Source organism: Sinocyclocheilus rhinocerous, unplaced genomic scaffold, assembly GCF_001515625.1.
Source record: "Sinocyclocheilus rhinocerous isolate Xijiao unplaced genomic scaffold, SAMN03320098_v1.1 scaffold1456, whole genome shotgun sequence".
Classification (NCBI taxonomy): domain Eukaryota; kingdom Metazoa; phylum Chordata; class Actinopteri; order Cypriniformes; family Cyprinidae; genus Sinocyclocheilus; species Sinocyclocheilus rhinocerous.
The window spans coordinates 204,124-225,138 of record NW_015630970.1 but is presented as its reverse complement, the minus strand read 5'-3'; the positions used below and the strand labels follow the sequence as shown (position 1 = coordinate 225,138).

The 21,015-nt window shown below is 37.3% G+C and overlaps 2 protein-coding genes across 2 annotated transcripts in view; both read right to left on the bottom strand.

Annotated features, from left to right (window-relative positions):
• LOC107740766 (dynactin subunit 1-like) overlaps positions 1-21,015 on the bottom strand; it is a 42,272-nt gene that overhangs the window by 14,250 nt on the left and 7,007 nt on the right. Inside the window, exons 5-19 of the mRNA XM_016553272.1 lie at positions 17,109-17,126; positions 15,456-15,479; positions 14,662-14,715; positions 13,706-13,858; positions 13,346-13,543; positions 11,568-11,846; positions 9,505-9,609; positions 9,234-9,425; positions 6,955-7,071; positions 6,712-6,864; positions 5,503-5,663; positions 4,309-4,477; positions 4,122-4,190; positions 2,781-2,993; positions 1,903-2,064 (exon numbers count right to left, since the gene is read on the bottom strand). Coding sequence (XP_016408758.1) covers positions 1,903-2,064; positions 2,781-2,993; positions 4,122-4,190; positions 4,309-4,477; positions 5,503-5,663; positions 6,712-6,864; positions 6,955-7,071; positions 9,234-9,425; positions 9,505-9,609; positions 11,568-11,846; positions 13,346-13,543; positions 13,706-13,858; positions 14,662-14,715; positions 15,456-15,479; positions 17,109-17,126 — 2,067 coding nt within the window. The remainder of the gene's footprint in view (positions 1-1,902; positions 2,065-2,780; positions 2,994-4,121; positions 4,191-4,308; positions 4,478-5,502; positions 5,664-6,711; positions 6,865-6,954; positions 7,072-9,233; positions 9,426-9,504; positions 9,610-11,567; positions 11,847-13,345; positions 13,544-13,705; positions 13,859-14,661; positions 14,716-15,455; positions 15,480-17,108; positions 17,127-21,015) is intronic.
• Positions 289-1,732, bottom strand: LOC107740752 (1-phosphatidylinositol 4,5-bisphosphate phosphodiesterase beta-4-like). Its single transcript, XM_016553261.1, has 5 exons — positions 1,685-1,732; positions 1,465-1,530; positions 1,254-1,369; positions 1,110-1,185; positions 289-496 (listed from the first exon to the last, which is right to left on the bottom strand). The coding sequence occupies exons 1-5, from the start codon at positions 1,688-1,690 to the stop codon at positions 317-319; spliced, it is 444 nt and encodes a 147-aa protein (XP_016408747.1). The 5' UTR covers positions 1,691-1,732; the 3' UTR covers positions 289-316.

Here is a 21,015-nt window from a genome sequence, read left to right as displayed (position 1 = left end):
GCAATAGTAACGGTAGTGATGACAGTGATGATAGTGACGGTAGTGACGATAGTAACGGTAGTGATGACAGTGATGATAGTGACGGTAGTGACGATAGTAACGGTAGTGATGACAGTGATGATAGTGACGGTAGTGACGATAGTAACGGTAGTGATGACAGTGATGATAGTGACGGTAGTGACGATAGTAACGGTAGTGATGACAGTGATGATAGTGACGGTAGTGACGATAGTAACGGTAGTGATGACAGTGATGATAGTCATGGTAGTGATGGTAGTTTAGCGTACAGTGAACACACGTGTGTCGGTCGTGTCTCTCACCGCTCGTGGATGAGCTTGAGCTGCAGTGTCTGCTGCTCCTGAACGCTGGCAAGCAGCTTCCTGAGGAGCTCACACTGCTGCGTCACATGGGCGTCCTTCATTTCCTGTTCCTCTGTGCTGTGACAGTTGATCATCTCTGACCACTCTTTAGTGTGCTGCGCCACCATGTCCTTCACCTGAGAGGAAGGAACACCAGCAAAACAGACACGCTTGCTGACAAACTCTATTGTGAATAAAAACCATTCAAACACAGACGGCTGGGGTTTACATAAGTACATCAGCGGTCAATCATGACTTCAAGTGTCTTCAGAAAGATCTAAAGCACAGGATCTAGACTGATGCATAACTAGAAATATCTAGAACATTTAGGATTTGATTAACTGCCAATTAAATCTGATCAATCAAAAGTCATTTTTTTTCTGTTAGATGCCATTTAAAACAATTACATTGGCAGGAGCTCCAGTGACATTTTCACAGTGGTTTTGCATGCGCTCAAGTTTTGTTCAGAATTCAGGTAATGCACTTGAAAACTAACATGTGAATCAGACTGTAAAGTTTAGGCTTCATATAAACAGAACTTTCAAAAACTGAAATCAGTTCGGAATTATTTATGAAAATTAGTGCATGTAAAGAAACCTACTGAAGCTTATTCTTATACTGATTCCTGCCTAATTGCTGAAGCCAGTCCGATCAGAGCATGTGATTTTGTCATTGTTAGGGTGTAATATGGTCAAATGCTCCACGGGCGAGTAAATAAGACACAAAGCATGATGGGACTGTCTTCTGTACCTTTTCTTTATGGTCTGTCGTGAGCATCTCAACCTTTATGGCAGTCTCCTTCTTTAACTCGGAGCAGTTGTTTTCACTAAAACAGAGAACAATAACATCAGGACTGATTGACTGAGATGATGTTTCCCATCATGCTTCACTCACCCTCTCTTCTTGATGGCCTTCTCCAGCAGCTTCTCCAGCGAGAACTTCTCCTTGTCATGCTGAGCCACCATTCTGTCCACCTGCGTGCAGTGTGATTTCTGCATGGCGTTGTGTTCCTGCGAGCAGAAGACGCGTTCATCATTTCATCGGCGGACAGGAATCCTTCCAGAAAGAAACAGCGTTCTAATGATGGTCTGACAGTGTCACTGACCTTAGCGTGTCGTTTCTTTAGTGTGTTCAGTTCCTTCTGCTGCTTCTTCATCAGTTTAATGAAGGTCTAGAGAAAAGAGATTTGTGGGATTTATGAGGTTTATTCTTTCAAAAAAGACACTTTACAACCAGCGAAACTACAAAGAGTGAAATGCAGAAATCAAAACGAATCAGTGAATCCTAAACAAACTAATCCAATACTGTGTATATGAATGTTTTACCTTCATCTGCTTCAAATCTTCAATGTTCACCTGATTCACAATGGCAGAATTATCTGGAAACAGAAGAAACAAACAACTTCAATGATGCAAATTGTATTGTCATACTTGCTGAATTATTCATAACCTTCATGAACTAATTTTAAATATCCAAATATAGTCTCTTTAGCTTTGTGTTATATTGTGATCATGTGTGTGTGTGTGTGTGAGTGTGTGTGTACCTGATCCACTGCTTTGAACATCACGTCTTCTATCTTCAGCGGCGTCAGTCCCTCTGGCTCGGCGAGCGGATCGATCATCTGAGCTCCTGCCGCTGCTACTTCCTGCAGAACGGCCACCACACGCGTCAGCTGCTTCCTGCAGTCCGCCAGCGCCTCGCCCACCTGCAGACACACACACAAAATAAATATTAACACAAACATAATATAAAAAATAAACACAAATAATGAAAAATAAAATACAATTGACCAAACACAAAATTACAAAAACTTTCAATCAAAATGGCATTAATATTAAATATAAAATCTAACTCACATTATTAACAATTAAAGGTATATCAATAATACCAGGGTTCGTACATATACTGCACAATAAAATTCCAGGGGCCTCATTTATCAGTGTATATTTAGTGTGTGTGCGAGCGAGCGAGCGAGCGTGCGTGCGTGCGAGCGAGCGTGTGTGTGTTTGTGAGTGTGTGAGTGTGTGTGTGTGTGTGTGTGTGTGTGAGTGAGCGAGTGAGTGAGTGCGTGTTTTTGGACATATGAGAACATAAATTTGTATAATGACATGGGTATGACAGGTATTACAAGGAGAAGGTGACTTATGAGGACATTGCCCCATGTCCCCATTTTTCAAAACGCTTATAAATCATACAGAGTGAGTTTTTTTGAGAAAGTAAAAATGCACAAAGTTTCCTGTGAGGGGCAGGGTTAGGGGTAGGGGTGGGGTAGGGCAATAGAATATACGGTCTGTACAGTAGAAAAACCATTACGCCTATGGAATGTCCCGACAACTCACAAAAACAAACCTGTGTGTGTGTGTGTGTGAGTGTGAGTGTGAGTGTGTGTGTGTGTGAGAGAGTGTTATCAGACGTGAGCACCTGAGCAGGGAAGCTGAGCGCGGCAGGAATCCCCGGAGCATCCGTTCCTGGCATCCTCCTGCGGATCTTCTTACAGAACTGACCAATGTCTCCACAGGAAGTGTCCAGGTCCTTCAGGAGCACAGAGAGCTCCGCCCCTTCCTGTCCCGCCTGCAGGAAGGCCCGCAGACGGCCGACCTCTGACCCCATGCAGTCCAGAGCGCTTTGGGTGAACTGCAGGGCACAGATCAGTCGTGTTTTACTGCATTATTCAGACGCAGTCAGAAACCAGCACAAGGACTGAAGCACTCCTTATATTCATTCACTGAAACCATTAAAACCATTTTTGATAACTGAAATTATAGAAAAATTAAGCAAAATATTACATAAAAAATAAATTGAAATGCTGCATTGACAACTAATTGAAATAACTAAGTTGAAGTACTGAACGGAAACTAAAATTAAAACTGAAATTTTATTTTAAAAAATCTGTTACTTGAAAAAAAAAAAAAGTTGCCTAAAATAAAAGAAAATACAAAAAAAAATAAAAATAAAAAAAATAAACTTCAGCTAGTTGCCAAAATTTTATTTTTCATTTTCTTTATATTGAACTTCAAGTACTAAAATAATTAAAACTGAAATAAAAACCAACTATATAAACATATTTTAAAATAACAAAAAAACTAATAAGTGACAAAAACACAACAAAGCAAATAAAACAAACTAAAATGAAAACAGAAAATATAAAAATAAAAACAAATTAAAAATATTGATTAAAACTGTAATAGTATATCAAAGATACTACAATAACACTGGCACTGAAATTACTAACTAGAAATAAACAAAACTGAACTAAAACAAAAAATAAATTAAATGGTAATATTAAAAAAAAAGGTCAAAAGCACATAATAAAATTACAAAGAAATTAAACAAATTTAAAATGAAAACAAGAAATCTAAAAATAAAAACTAATTAAAAGTATTAATAAAAACTATGATAGTACATCAATTATATTAAAATAACACTGGCACTGAAATCACTGTAAATAAATAAAAGCCAAAACTGAAGTCAAAATAAAATAAAATAAATAAAATAAAAAAGAAACCTAAATAATCATATTTTAAAACAAATGAATGAATGAATGACACATAAGAAAATGACTAAATAATTCACTAAACTCAAAACGAAAGATGAAATTAAATTAAAAGCTACTTTCAAATAAAGGAAACTAAAGTAAACTGAACGTGATTGTCCGAGTGTTTTCTGATCCTGAGTCAACAGCATCCCAGTGAAAGGTCATGTGACGGAAGCAGAATGAGGCGAGACGTGTCTGCTGTTCAGTGGAGGAGTGAGGTTCTGTACCTTGATGTGATCCGCCAGCTGTATGCTGCAGTCCTCAGGCTGATCCGACAGATGGACGCTGTACAGTTGCTGCAACACAATCATCACATCAGTTATAAGCGACAGAGGTCTGATTCCAGAGGGCTCTGCTGTGTGTGTGTGTGAGTGTGTGTGTGTGTGTGTGAGTGAGTGTGTGAGTGTGGCGCACCTGGTAGTATCTGATGGCTTTGGTGAGCGGCTCCACCTGCACTGTCTCGTCCAGCTGATCTTTATGCAGCAGATCGATGAGGAAGTCCAGCGATCGCTCGTGAACGCTCATCTCCGAGTACAGCGTGCCCATGCGCTTGTACACCTCCACGCCGCACTGACTCAGAGCTCTGAGGAGCCAATCACACACGCAAACCACACACATCAACCCTTGCATCTGAAAAGAGCTTTCCTTGAGAAGCATTGCATTTATACACACTGAATTATGTGTGTGCATATGTATATATAACACTGCCATTCAGAAGTTTGGGATCAGTGAGATTTTTAATGGCGTCTCTTCTGCTCATCAAGGCTGTATTTATTTAATCAAAAATACAGTAAAAACAGTAATCTTGTGAAATATTATTGCGGTTTAAAACAGCTGTTTTCTATGTGAATATGTGTTAAACTGTAATGTATTTCTGTGATGCGCAGCTGTATTTTCAGCATCATTACTCCAGTCTTCAGTGTCACATGATCTTCAGAAATCATTCTAATATACTGATTTATTATCAGTGCTGGAAACTCTTGTGCTGCTTAATATTTTTGGAACCTGTGATACTTTTTTCAGGATTCTTTGATGAATAAAAAGTTAAAATAGAACAGTGTTTATTCAAAATTGAAATTTTGTGTTACAATATACACTACTGTTCAAAACTTTGGGGTCAGTAAATTTTTTATTTTTTAAGAAATTAATACTTTTATTCAGCAAGAATGTGTTAAATAAATAAAAAAGTGACAGTAACGACATATATTGTTAGAAAGAATTTCTATTTTGAATAAATGCTGCTCTTTTGAGCTTTTTATTCATTGAAGAAGAAAGTAGCAAAGGTTATAAAAAATATTAAGCAGCAAAACGGTTTCCAACACTGATAATAAATCAGCATATTAGAATGATTTCTGAAGGATCATGTGACACTGGAGACTGGAGTAATGATGCTTTGCTTGACAGGAATAAATTACATTTTACAGTGTATTAAGAAAGAAAAGCCGTTATGTTAAATTGCAATAACACTTCACAATATGACTGTTTAGTTTCCTGTATTTTTGATTAAATGAATGCATCTTTGGTGAGCAGAAGAAGCTTGTTTATGAACTGCATGCACAGGCTTCAGTAAGAGTGTGAGTGTGTGGTGGAGTAAAGATGGACACGTACAGCTGGTATTTGTGCAGCGTGGCCTGCAGCAGCGTCAGGGAATAAACCAGACCGGACGCGAAGCTCAGCTGCTCTCCGGCGGCTCCTCTCAGTCCAGAGCGCTCCGGAGAGCCACCGCTCAGATCGAACTTCTCCTGCGCCTGTCTGCTGATCAGCTCCGCCTGCAGCACATTACAGACCATTACCAGTCTTCACAGAGACACAACGACCATCAGTGCGCTCACATACACCACAGTTCATCATTTAAAGGTGCTTCTATTAATGCAGATGACGCCTGATGCACGCATTTTACATCAGCAGCAAATCCAGGAATCATCAACAGTCTCGTAAAAGTCATCAGACATCAGGTCACTAATATTTGCTCAATAATAAATGTGTTTACTTCTTTCTTTAGACAAAGGAGGTGCAGAAGCCATATTTTGTTGATTCCCGTGTGCAACTATATTATATTATATATTATAATGTATTATATGCATTACCAAATACACATATTCCTTTTTCATTTTCTGGCACTTTTCTAGGTATTTCAGAGCTAAATTCAAGCACTTTAAACATTTTAAGGAGCTTGTGGTATTTCTGCCAATCAGCGTTATTTTAATATTTTTCATAGAATATACAGTTATTCATATTTTGAAATAGCTTTTATTTGTACATTTTCCGTTTACTTTTAATACATTTCCCTTATTTTTTGGTCATTTTGTTGTGTGCTCTTGTCATTTTTATTATTATTATTATTTTAAATATTACTATTTAGGTATCATTTAATTTTATTTCCATTGTAGCTTGGTAATTAGTAGTAATTTAGTGCATATTTAAATATTATTATTTAGGTTAAATTTATTTTTATTTCAGTTTTAGTTCAGTTCTAATTTGTATTTATTTCATTATTAATTTTAGTGCATATTTAAATATTACTATTAAGGTTTAATTGATTTTCATTTCCTTTTTAGTTCTAATTCAGTTAAACTTTTTATTTTTTCAAGTTAATAATTTTAGTGCTTCATCTTGAACTTGTTTCATCTAATATTTACATTTGATCTTATTTCAGCTGTACAGTCTGGTCTGAAGTCGATACTAAAATTAAAGGTGCTGTAAGCAACAAGCAGAAAATGGTCTTAAATCCTGAAAGAGCTCACTGAAATAACTGTGCTAAAGCCTCACACTGATTTCCTAGTCTCTGCAGGCAGTAAAAGAGCATCAGACAGAGACCTTGCAGATGAGTCTGGGGATGAGCAGCAGCACGAGGATGCAGTCGTGGTCTCCTCCGTGTCTCAGGAAGGACTCGGGCATGAAGGACATCAGCAGAGACACCTGACGGTTCGCTTGATTCACCTCCATCTTGCGGAGCTCCATCTCGATGGCCTGCACACACACACACACACACACACACACACCTGTAGCGCTCGTTCTCGGTGTGTTTCAAGCCTCGGCTGAAATGACGGCAGACTGTACCTTGGCGTAAGCTTTGGTCTCAGCAAACTTGATCTTGAAGTCGAAGAGTTCAGCGGTCGGCTGCTGCAGCTGCTCGGCCGAGCTGCTCTGCTGATTGGTCAGCTCTCGGTTCACTTCCTGTTCATGCAGCGGAGAAAACCTCAGCTTTACAACGGTGGCATACAAAAAGGTTTAAAGAAAAATGGAAGTGGATCCAGGTTTAGTCATATTTCATTTAACACCGGCAGCAGGATTACCATATTTATTTATTATTTAAAAATCATCTACATTTAAATAAAAAAAATGTACTATTTAAACATATTTAAACCCAATGAGTAATTGTAAAATCAAACCAGCTCAATTAAGTTAGTGATCACTTTAACAAAAAAGTTAGTGTTCTGCATACCATACAGTAAAAACATGTTTTAAAAAATCATTATTAGTTTGAAATAGAATTTAAGTCACCATTACTTTTTATAATACATAACATTGTTTTAAAGTCAATATTATATTGATCAACACTGACATTTGCATAATCAATATTTTTCACATACAGTGGTGAATATATTACATAAAAATATATCTTTTTATAATTTAAACAAAAATATTTAAAAAATAATATTAAAAAAATGGCTTAAGCCAATGCTCACTTGAGCTAAAAGATAAAAGGTTTTATTGTGATAACTTTATATTAATCGCAAATGATAAGGTTGGATAATAAGGTAGTTTGGTTTTGGTTTTTCAGCTCAGTTGGTCCGAATTGTTCATTTTTTGCCTGTTGACTTCTGCCGTTTATCTAAGGTGATTTGGAAGTTTTTTTAAACATTCGTTTCTTATTTAACTCTTTCCCCGCCAGCATGTTTTGAATAAAGTTGGCAGCCACCGCCAGCGATTTTGATGATTTTCACTAAAATTTGATGGCCTCCAGTATATTTTGCTGTATGAATATTTGAATATGCAATACACCGAAATAAAGATCAGAGCCTCTACTTTTAAACAAAAAATATCCGTTTTATTCTAGCTTAAAGCATTCTTTTTTTATCAACACTTCAATATAGGTAGGTTTCGTAAAAAAAAATATAATGTTAAGCAAAAAGGTGAGGGAAAGCCGTAAAAACTCGTCATTGGCGGGGAAGCGTTTTCTTCTAAAAGACGAGATAACTCGTCAATGGTGGGGAAAGAGCTAATTGGTTCCACAATGTTTGTTGATTTTTACTTTATTTAAACTTTGTGTAGTTTATTTATTTTAATTGACATCAAGGTGTATGCCGTGCCTCCAAGCTTTCTTATTCGTTTTGCTAATAAACGTTCTGCATCACAGTGTTTACTGATCTTCAGTTTTGTATACCCATTTAAACTTTATGTAAGTTATTTGTTATTTTATATTAGGCATAGCCTACAGCATGGTGTATGTTTATTCGTTTTGTTAATAAAAGTTCTATGTTCTATATATAGGCTAAAGCGAGTTTGACGACGTATTTTGTTGTTGCTTGAATTGCACTCAAGCAATTGACGCCGAATTGACGCTACTTGAACTAACCTGCTCCTTGAGCTCGTCTATCATGGCTTCAGCCTGCTTCATCTCCTCCTGCAGCTTCTCCTTCTGCGCTCTCAGAGTCTCCAGCTCAGAGTTCTTCTTCTCCATCTGTTTCTGGAGCTTCACGTGCTCCTGCTTCTCCGACGACGACAGATCCCTCATCCTGATCACACACACGCACACACACACACGCACGCACGCACGCACACACACATTCACACACGTACACACACATCTCAGGAACATGCAGGAGAACACAGACGTAGGGCTGGGCGATAAATCGATAATTATCGCGATATAATTTTGAAACAGCGCTGTGAGATCTAGTGTGAAGCGCTTGAATTCAGCAAACAACACAAATGCCTCGCTGATTTTAAAGTCAGATGAAAGCTCTGACAAACAGGAGAAGCACTGTGCGCAACGATATAGTCAGGTTTTTCAATCTACAAATCGCCATCATTTACCGTGGATTTACTGTAGGAACGCTAACTGCATCGTGGTATTGTGACAGAAATGTGGGTATTTGATTCGAATTTTAAAAATGCACACGCCGCTTTTACAAGCTATTTAAAAGTGAAGGAAAGCGAGGAAAACCTCCACCCCCACGGTGATACTGGTATTACTGGTGTTGTCACATGTCGATTAACCGGTGAGAAAATTTCCCTAATCCATTCAATTAAATCTGTTTGCATGCATTTTATTTTGCTGCTTGTCAACACACATCTGCATCTCACTGCTGAGTTCTCGTGTGCGTCTCTCTGACCTGCAGGTGAGTGGTGAGCTCTCTGTATTTGCTGATGGTCTGCTGATAGTCAGCCACCGTCTCCTGCGCCGCCTCCACTCTCTTCTGAGCCTCTCGGACTCGAGCTCCGGCCAGATCCAGCTGTTCGCGCAGCTCCAGCTCAGTCTCGCGCGAGTTCTCCTGCAGCTCGTCGTTCATCTCGTTTATTGCTTCCTGAGCGACGCGTCAGAGAAGGAAGATCAATGTTCACACTCTGCCTGCTTTTGTGTTGAATGCTGAACATGAGTCTCACCAGGTCACTGACGGTCTCTCGGAGTTCCCGCACTTTCTCTTCCAGGTCTAGATTTCTCTCCGTCAGTGTCTCCACCATCTCCTCAGCTCCTAACGCTGCGTCCACCTGAAAACACACACACAATATATCATACTTTTCATACAAAACAAATCCTGAGCTTTAAAATTATATACATTTTATCACCAGATTCAATCAATGAATGATGTTTTTGTGTGTGGTGACAGATTACTGTAATAAAGCGATCATCTTTTCCTCTTTACTACTAGTTACAGCACAAAATAAACATCAGGAGAAACAGAACAACTCACTGAAATCAATTATGCAATCCATCAATCATTGATTTAACCACAGAAAGACATGAATAAAACACCCTGAGATCAACAACAGAACGTCACATTTACATTTAATGACCATAAACTCGATAGTTATTATAATAAACTTGTATCATATACAGTAATATATTTTTATTATTAAACAGCCTTGTGTGCAATTTAAATGTTTGTTTACAAATCACTTCAATGTTAGTAACATAAGTAATGTACCAACTGACCAACTGTTTATTGTGTTGCTTCAGTTGTGAGACCTTTATTTCTTGAAAAAAATTGACACTTATGTACCTGATTGCCTATATATTCAAATGAATCGAGACTAAAATCCTACTGAATCGCAAGCTTGTGAATCAAATCATGAAGTAATATTTACCGTGGATTTACTGTAGGAACGCTAACTGCATCGTGGTATTGTGACAGAAATGTGGGTATTTGATTCGAATTTTAATATATTATTAATGTAGACATGAATTAAATGTATTAAAGGAGTAATGGAATATAATTACAGTATTTTGATTAAGCTATAGCATGTGTGCATTTATACTAAATGTCTTTAGACTACTGTTTTTCATACAGATACCTAAAAAAGTTATATTTTTACCATGGTATTGAGGTGTGCTATATGTGTGGTTTTAACTGTGATTATCATGATAAGACCAATCATAAATGAAAAAAAAAAAAAAAAACTCATTCAGAATAATTAAAATTAGTAGTAAAGCGAAAACACTGCGCTGCCGCTTCGCTTGATCTGAGGTGTCTACAGCGATCTATCACGCCACATTAAAGAGCGCCAAAACGGTATTTATTGCTTGAATTTCCTAATAAAATGGACAGAATTTGAAATCTGAGGCTTTGTTTCATATCAAAAGTAACAATGCACAAAGCTTAGCCTATTGCGATTTATTGGATGGTAGGCGCACTATATGTACTGTTCATTCATCAACTGCAAACAGCATCGATTGGGATTTAAGAATCAATATTGGTTCATAAAAATTAGAATTTTTTATTTTTTACCCAGCCCTAGCATATTTTGTTGTTTTTAGTGTCCTCCGCTGTCACTGCGGTGTTGAGCATGAAAAGTGAAGCACTGTCTCTGTTTATCTGTTCTCTTAATCATAAATAAATAAATTAGGGCTGTCAATCGATTCAAATATTTAATCGCGATTAATCGCACGATTGTCATGAGTTAACTCGTGATTAATCGCACCTTTTTATCTGTTCTAAATGTACCTAAAATTAATACTTCTCAAGTTTTTAATACTCTAATTATTAACGCGTTAATTTTGACAGCCCTAAAATAAATGCATTAAGCCTAAATGCTCGTCCTGTAGGTTTCATTATTAAAAATGAAAATGTGAACAAAAATACAAGCAATTAAATGTGTTATTATAATTAAAACATGAAAATTAAAGTAATATGCATTGCTAAGAACTTCATTTGGACAACTTTAAAGATGATTTTCTCAATATTTAGATTTTTTTGCACCCTCAGATTCCAGATTTTCAAATAGTTGTATCTCAGCCAAATATTGTCCTATCCTAACAAACCATACATCAATGGAGAGCTTATTTATTCAGCTTTCAGATGTTGCATAAATCTCAATTTCATAAAATTGACCCTTATGATTGGGTTTTGTGGTCCAGGGTCACATATATGGTGATAATTATCGATATTATCGACGGATATGAAAACAAATGATGGTGATGAGCCCCACACAGACGTGCTTTACCTGACCAGAGCCTCCTTCAGACGTCCGTTCTGCTCCTCCATCTGCTTGACGTGGAAGCTGGAGGCCGCTCCGTCCGAGCCCTTCTCCTCGATCTCGTGTTTGAGGATCTCCAGATCCATACTCAGCTCCTCCACCTTCTCCTTCAGAGCCTCCACCTCCTGCTGCAGAGACTCGGCCCGCTCCTCCGCCATCTCTTTGTCCAGCGTGGCCATCTCGATGGCGTCTGCCGTGTCTGCCATCTCCTCCATGTAGCGGTCTTTAGCCTCCAGAGCCTCGCGCGCCTCCTGAGACCAGAGGAGCTCAGGGTTTGATCAGGGGATTTCAGCTTCACGTCTGTCAGACTTACAACTGAATTACTCTGAACTACATTCACATGATGCTCTCATTCTAACTTAGTTAAAACAGCCAAACTTGTTTGTACTCAGCTACGCCACAAGCTACTAAAAAAATAATAAAGCTATTAACGAGGGCAATATCTATTTAATTATCAAACCTGCACTTGAGGCTAAACTGAAGTTAAGCAGCTCTTTGAGATAATCTCTCTCCATAAAATCCGTTTTTATTTTTACCACATCTTTATTTTTTCTCAAATAAATTTTATTTTTTTTCCAGATTAATTTTTTCTGGATCCTGTTTTAATGGTTAAATTAAATTTTAGCAATCCAAACACATCTAATTAACTGAAATCGTGGACCTATTTAACCATTTAAAAACAGTTTATTAAAAAGTTTAACAAATAAAGGGCCCTGTGTAATCAGTTTTATTTTTTTCAGAATTCTGCATTTTCCAGTGTTTTGCACAACTCCATTTTAATTGTTAAATTGTTTTAATAATTAAAAAGCATGCCTAATTAACTGAAATCGTGACATTTAACCACAATTTATTTTTATTTTAAGGCCCAATGAAATCTGTTTTAATTTTTCCAGATTCTGATTTAATAGCAAAATAAAATGTTAGTAATAAAAAAGGACGTCTAATTAATTGACGACACCAATTTTTAAAAGCCTAACAAAAACGACATTTTCAGCATCCTATGAAGTCCGTTTTATTTTTACCCAAATCCATTTTATTTTTTTCCAAATAGTTTTTTGTTTGTTTGTTCTTTCAGAATCTCATTTTAATGGTTAAATAAAATTTTAGTAAATCAAAAAAGTATGCCTAATGAATTGAAACGATAAAAAATTTTACAACTTAACAAAAGTCATTTTACGGCCCTATTAAACAAAATAAAATGTTAGTAATAAAAAAGGACGTCTAATTAATTGACGACACCAATTTTTAAAAGCCTAACAAAAACGACATTTTCAGCATCCTATGAAGTCCGTTTTATTTTTACCCAAATCCATTTTATTTTTTTCCAAATAGTTTTTTGTTTGTTTGTTCTTTCAGAATCTCATTTTAATGGTTAAATTAAATTTTAGTAAATCAAAAAAGTATGCCTAATGAATTGAAACGATAAAATTTTTTACAACTTAACAAAAGTCATTTTACGGCCCTATTAAATAAACTTTATTCTTTCCAAATTTTTATTCTTTCCTGGATTCTGTTTCTAGGCTTTAGTTACATCTTAATAACCAAAAGGCATGTCTAATCAATTGAATTCATAAAACTTTAACTTATGAAACTATTAACTATGATTTTTTTCAGACACTGTCTGTTCTATTTTTTTTTATTTGTCCAAAATTGGTTAAATTCTGTACCATTCTGCGCTATACTGTAAATTGTAATTTCTGGTGCCGATTCGCTCTGTGTGACTGATCTGAGTGTGTTCTGTCTCCAGCACCTTCTTGGCCTCTTTGAGCTGCTTCTGCAGCTCGTTCTGCTGCTCCTGCATCTTGCTCTTCCACTCCTGCAGCTGCTCCAGCTGGATCTTGTGCTTCTCCATCTCCTTCAGCTTGGCTTTATCCTCCGAGCGCTTCATCCGCAGCGTCTCCAACTTCTCCTCCAGATCCTTGACTTGAGCGCGGAGGCTCTCCTCCTCCTACAGACACACACAGAGTCATTTACATCTACCATGACAGAGGCATCAGTTACTGAGACATAAGCATACACTTTTAACTGTATTGCACATTTCTGAAATGTGGCAGAAGTGCATAGATCACGCTATGGTTTTGCCGTGTGATGAAGGTCAAAGGTCGCTGACCTTGCTCGGGGTGGCAGGAGGAGGGGCGCTGGGTGTGCCGCTGGGCTGTGGTATGACAGGAGCTCCCAGTGCAATCTGGGAAGACGCTGTGGACTCATTCTCTGCTAACACGGACTCTGAAAGTCCTGACCCTCCGACAGAGGGACGACCCGTCTGCGGACAAACAGATGCAGTTATTCTCAAGCGGATGACATCTTGTTTCATGAGCTCAATCACATGTCCTGCCTGACCTCTGACTCCAACACACACACACAGTGCTCACCAGACCCCTACAACAGTGTGCTTCAGTAGCAGTCCTGTAATGTCACTGACCCAGTTCACAGATGCATTTACTGTAAATGCATCTCAAACGTCTGTCGAATGACGCAAAACAAGTCAATTGCATGACCCGCCAGACTTTTGACAGATGTAGGGCTTTTGTTAAAGGAATAGTGCAGTCAAAAATGGAGATTTGCTAAAAAAAAGTGTGCTCATCCGAGATTAGGATGAGTTTGTTTCTTCATCAGGTTTGTAGAAATGTAGCATGTATTTTAGTTAAAAACGTCTTAATGCTGGATGTGTTTCAGCTTTTGTCTTCTCCAGATGTTAACTGATGGACTGGAGTGCTGTGGATTACTTGTGGATTATTGTGATGTTTTTATCAGCTGTTTGGACTCTCATTCTGACGGCACCCATTCACTGCAGAGCATCCATTGCTGAGCAAGTCTGATGAAGAAACAATCTCGGATGAGCACATTTTCAGCAAATCTCCATTTTTCGATGAACTTAAAACTACACATTGAATATCCGTATGGATGGAGGGGCCTTTAATTACTGAACACACTGGATCTGTTTACACTTGTACTGAGTGTAGATAACAGCAGCTGTAAACTGGGCCAGCGATGCTGTGATTATCAGTGAAGATCTCCAGAAGCGTGTGATTCCCCCTCAGAGAGGGTTTGAGATCTGGGACGTACCATGATGAGAGAGGGGAGGGAGCTGGAGCTGGAAAGACGTCTGGGTGTGGGCCACTGTTACGCACAATACACAACATCACACATCAACCTCACGCTCGCTTACTGCCTCCATACAGAGGACCAACACGCAACATTACACAAATGCTCGTTAAGATGAAAACACCAGACGACCTAATTATCTAGTCACACAGATTCACAGTGATGAACAGGAAAATAACCGTGTCAATGTTGCATAATTCATCAATTATGAAACTAATTCACTTTCATCTGCTCTACAGAAATCAACAGCATCATTACACAGATCGATTCAGATTCAATGCAGTTTCAATTCAGTTCAATAACAGTGTTGATGATGCAGAATCGGTCAGTTATGAAACTAATGCGATGCAACTATAAAGCAGCTCTATAGAAGAGTGTCAACATTCAGCTCAAGTTGTGTTCTCATCCAATAGTGTGCATTAAATTGATGATATTACTATTCCTGAGATAAATTAATTAATGCTAATGAGAACACTTCAGTGCAGTCAAAGTGAGAATAAAGCAGATAAATGAGAGCGAGGCTCAGTTCGGATGGGAATACTAGCACACGTACCAACACAAACCATCAGAAAAGATGGAAAATCTCACCAGATCATTTCCAGTCATAAGCCTCATTTACATGGGAAAAATGTTCCAGACAATACTATGTTACATTAGTTGCATGGTTCATTTTATAAATAGTATTCCATTCCGAACATAGCCCTACATTGGCCCAGACATTTCCCAGAATGCTTTGCTGCGGTGTGCAGGCTCACCTTGGTACTACGACGCATAGGAGGCTGAGGGAGGAGCACAAAACACACGCAGGAGAATACAGAGAGAGAAGAGGGAACAGTTGAAGGGATTGCGAGCAGGAAAGAGATTTTAACAGAGAAAGAGAAACACTGCATGAACGGATGGAGGAACACTGAGGATCTGCAGCAAATGAATGGTTTCCCTAAAACAGCATCAGGAAATGAATATGATTCCCACAACCACAAAAGATTGGAAACTCATTTCTGCCATGAGATAAAAAAAAAAAATGACAATAATTTTTTTCTCACAATTCTGAGTTTCTTACAAATCTGACTTTTTTTCCTCATAGCATGATGAGATATAAACGGAGAATTGCAAGATCTAAACAGAATTGCAAGACATAAACTCACAATTGTTGGGAAAAATAAATCAGAACTGTGGTATAAAAAGTCGCAATTACCTTTTTTTTTATTCTGTGGCAGAAATGGGTTTTGATAAAAAGGTCACTGATATGAACTTCAACATGAGGAACTTTGGCTGATGCCGGGAGATATTTGGTTATTCACTATACACTGTATGTGCAATGATTTTGTATTCTCTATTCTTTTTCTATTCTGTGTATTGCTTTCTTTTTATTAAATAAAAAAAGATCTTCTAACACTACCGTTTTCCATTCTTTTTCTATTCTTTCTACTTTTCTTTCTTTATAAAAAAAAGAGACCCTCTAACATTAGGCGCGTTTCCATTACCCTTCAAATTGCACAAATTGAGCGGCTCTCTTTGCTGCTTCTGTAAAGATACACGCATATGTCTCCTTTGAATAAATATAGCCAAAATCCGTTGCCATGACTTATTGCGAGAGGCAAAAGGTTATGTTTTAGCCGCATAACATTGGTTAATGGAAACGCCGTCATTTCGCAATACTTTTTTATCGACATTCAGAAAATATCGCCAAAGTTTTGCGCAAATCTGTAATGGAAACGCGCCTATTAACATTCTCTACTCTTTTTCTATGCTATCTACTTGTTTTCTTTTTATTTATTATTAAAAAACAGAGACTTGTTATAGCACTTGCATATCATTGCTCTTTTGTTGATTTTGGTTGCTTCCTTTGTCCTCATTTGTAAGTCTCTTTGGATAAAGGCATCTGCTAAATAACTAAATGTACATGTAAATCTAAAAGTAAAACCTTCATATTTTGTAATCCTAATTATGTTGACCCAATTTTAAAGTTTGGAGCAACTAGATTATCATTAGATGAACCTTGATTTGATCTTTTAATCTAAACACCCAATCCTTATCGATGCATCACAGCCCAAGTGTGTTTTCCACATGCTGAACTCATCTGAAGGATGCTGTTCTTCTCTGTGACACCTCAGACATGTGAGATTCAAAATATCTGAATAGTGAAGATCTATCAACAATCAATCAGCATGGTTTATGACTGTGGTGACACGGAAAGATGATATGCGATCCGCGTGAGATCATGCAAGCATGTGGTGCGTGGGTGTTTCAGTCAGATGCTGGGATGGAAACTGCAATTTTACACCACAGAAGTGAAAACCACCAAAACAAACAACAGACAAAAACTGGTGAAATAAAGAGTGAATGTACACATAATGTGCAATGCTGTGTTCGGACACATGAACTGAACCCACAGAGTATTGATATACCTTCCTTGCTGTTGGAGTCTTTTCATCATGTTAGCAAAAACAGCCAAACACACACATAAAAACCGTCAGTTCCATCTTAAATATCTCAGGAGTTAAAGCAAAAAAAAATCCTGAGCCTGAACTTTTTTCCGGGGGTTTGGGGGCAGCACATGCAAAGCATGCAATGACTGTGGCAACTTTAACATTTGAAAGGATGCTATGACAAAGTTATCGCTTTCCTTATTCAAACTGATTTTTTCTTTTCATTTCATGAATAAAACCTGACCTGAAGAATGAAAGCTATATCATACACTTGGAAAATCATGAGCTATACCACCGCTTATCAACACTAGGGGTGTGACAATACACTTAGCTCATGAGATGAGACAACATACAGATACTTGGTTCACTAGAACGTGACTATTTTAATACTAAGAAATTAATAATTTCTTTAATACTAATACCTCTTTAATACTAAGAAGATATTTTTAAGACATTTTCAATGACAAAATATTTGTCTCTTAATTACAAAGTGTAAAACAATGCAGTTGTATTTTTAAATATTTTAACTAATCTAGGGCTGCAACTAATGATTATTTTGGTAATGACGGCTGACGCAGACCTTAAATTCAAATGCAATGCTTTTGCATTCGAATGTGGATTTTTATTTTTATTTTTTTCGACGAATATTCGAAATTCAAAAAAATTTTTGACAGCCCTAATGCCTATACATAATATGAACATAACCGACTTAAGTACATTATGTATTATAACAAATTCCAGCAGAGGGCGAAACCGGCCTGGTGACGTTTCACTTTACAGTGTGATTAAACGATCTTTAAATCCATTAAATTTTTATATTTGGCCACATACAAACTCAGAAACGTTTATTTTGAAATTGCGATGTACAATAAATGGCATATTTAGAAATAGGTTGAAGTATTCTCCTGTGTTGGCAAAGGTTTATAGATGATTTACGTTACAAATCTAGTGAGATAATGCACACTGTTTTCCCAGATGAACGTTAAGCAATTCAAACTCACAGCATATGCAGAGGACGAGTCACAAAGACAGTCTTTACTGGTAAATTACCGGTAAGTTACCATTAAGAGATAGAGATCATGTGTGAACAGGACCTTTTCAAAAATCCCGGTAAATTTGTTCTGGCAATCATGTCATTCTTATGGAGATGACGTGATTACCCTGAGCTGTTGTAAATATGCACTAGATGGACATCTTTGTTCATTGCGCCTCACAGCTTTTTGTCGCACTTCTTCATTCATCAGGGCTGCGATGCGCGTCTCGTGTTTAAAAGAACAAAACATTCTGATTGGCTAGTAATGTTAATTTGTTTGAGAGTGAAAGCTGTGCTCCTCTCATACCATTGGTAGGCGAACTTATGGACTCGAAAGTGATATCAATAAGTTTTTTTTAAATGTAGGATTATTTTTTTCCGCAGCCAAACGCTGCATGCCGGAGAACTTCAAGCCCTGATATCTACATATCTATATATCTGTGTATATATATCTGTGTATATATATATATATATACATATATATATACACAGTGCCGTGAAAAGGTTTTTGCCTCCTTGTTTTTTTTTGTTGTTTTTTTGCATATTTGTCACAGTTAAAAGATTCAGATCAAACAAATTTTAATATTACACAAAGATAACCCGAATAAATACAAACTGCAGTTTTGAAATAATGATTTCATTTATTAAGGGAAAAAAGCTGTCCAAACCTGCCTGGCACTACGTGAAAAATTAATTGCCCCCTAAATCTAATAACTGGTTGTGCCACCCTTTGCAGGAACAACTGCAATCAAGCGTTTGCGATAACTGGAGTCTTTTACATCACCGTGGAAGAATTTTGGCCCACTCTTCTTTGCAGAATTGTTTTAATTCTGCCACATTGGATGGTTTTCGAGCATGAATGGACTTGTTTAAGGTCATGCCACAGCATCTCAATCAGATTTAAGTCTGGACTTTTTACTTGGCCACTCCAAAACCTTAATTTGTAAGCTGCAAAGCAGCCCCAGACCATCACACTAGCACCACCATGTTTGACTGTTGCTATGATGTTCTTTTGATTAAATGCTGTGTTGCTTTTACGCCAGATATAACGGGACACACACCAGTGTTTCAAATTCATTAACTGGACTGTGGCGGCCCGCCACAGTAATAAACCGAAGATATATTTATACTTCTCATATAACATAAAAGTTCTTTAACGTTGTGTTTTACGCCATTGCTTGGGCAAGTATCCGTCAAACGAATTAAAACCGAAAGCGTAATATGACTTATCAAGTCTGTTTGCGCTGCTTGTTTCAAAGTGAAGCGCACACTTTGCGCACGCGATCGGCTCGTGATCCGGTGTTTTTCGCGTCATATATTTCTGAAGGGAACTGACTTCACAAAAGTTTCGATGGCATTTTTCCCTTCTTATCACTGCTGATCCATAAGCGCCACCTGCTGTCAGCGAGTGAATTTGCCTTCTCGTTCAGCCTGTCTGCCTGTTTTTGTTTCATGCAGGTTTTATCTTTGTATCTTTGTTTGTATCATGATTAGAATGCAGTGGTTGGTTCTAATTTCAAATGTTTTTTTTTTTTTTTGCAAGATTTAAAGATTTAAATATTTTTTATAGGTTAATAATCAAGGTCTGCACTCAGTTTGTGATATTCCTGTTATACAGTATTTTAGAGTAAAATGTAGGGGATGCAACAATATAGTTAGCCCACGGTTCAATAAATACCTCAGTTTTTTTTTAGTTTTTTTTATTAGTTTTTGGTTTAGTTCTTTTTTGCTGTTTTTAAATGCTATTTAAAAAAAATAAGTATTATTTTTATGGATTGGCCATTATTTAGTGCTGTGAACATGTAATGTGTGTTTCATTCACACTGGATGCCTGAGGGCGCCCTCGCGCAGAAAATCCACATATACATTGTAGAAGAAATAGAACTCAGGACGCTCCAGAAAATCTCTAATATGGACAAAAACAGCCAGCTATCGCTGTAACTGAATAAAAGACAACAGAAACGCTTTGAAAGATGACATTCAAAAAGAACATTAAGATAATAAACAATGTACTGCGACAATGTTTATCTGTGTTCTTAAAACCACCTCAAGCATTTTAATAATTAAGTAACGTTATATTTATAATCCACTGCTAATTGCCGTTATTCCAGTGTACAATTTATTTCTGCCACATCAGATCAAGAGGGAAATTATTGATGACTGATGTTGTGCAGTAAAAGAATGTTATAATGTTCTTTTTTGTTGTTGGACAAAATGTTTAGTCATTACAAGGGAAGATGCTCGGCGTGTGTTTTCAGATGCAGGCGTTTCCTCATCTCAGCGCGCAGACTCACGGACACACAAACAGAGCCAGCTTGGAGAGAAATAAAACGCACGGAAATTTAAAAGCAAAACCTAAAAAAATGCTCTGATTGGTTGAACTCTTCATATGCAAATGTTGGGGGCGTAACTATTAGTGATCCCGACTGTAACGTCACAGTCAGCGTTATGTTCTGATTCGCCTGTTTTTCACTGGTCTTTTGCATGCACGAGATTTACATAAGGAGGAGGAAACAATGGTGTTTGAGGCTCACGGTATGTCATTTCCATGTACAGAACTGTTATTATTCAACTATGCCAAGTAAATACAGTTTTCCATTCTATGGCACCTTTAAGGCCGGTAAATTTTCTGAAGTCACCAGCCACTGGCAGATGTGAACGTTAGTTTTAGGCCCTGCTTGCAAGTGTAGAAATTAGGACAAAAGTATTGCAATTTCCCTACATTAGAGTAAGGTAAAAATAATATACCTGAAGAAAAAAAAAATCATTTATATTTATTTCACAGTGCAATTGTTTTACAATATATGGCTATTACTGTCATAGGAATAATAATATAAAATTATTATTATTATT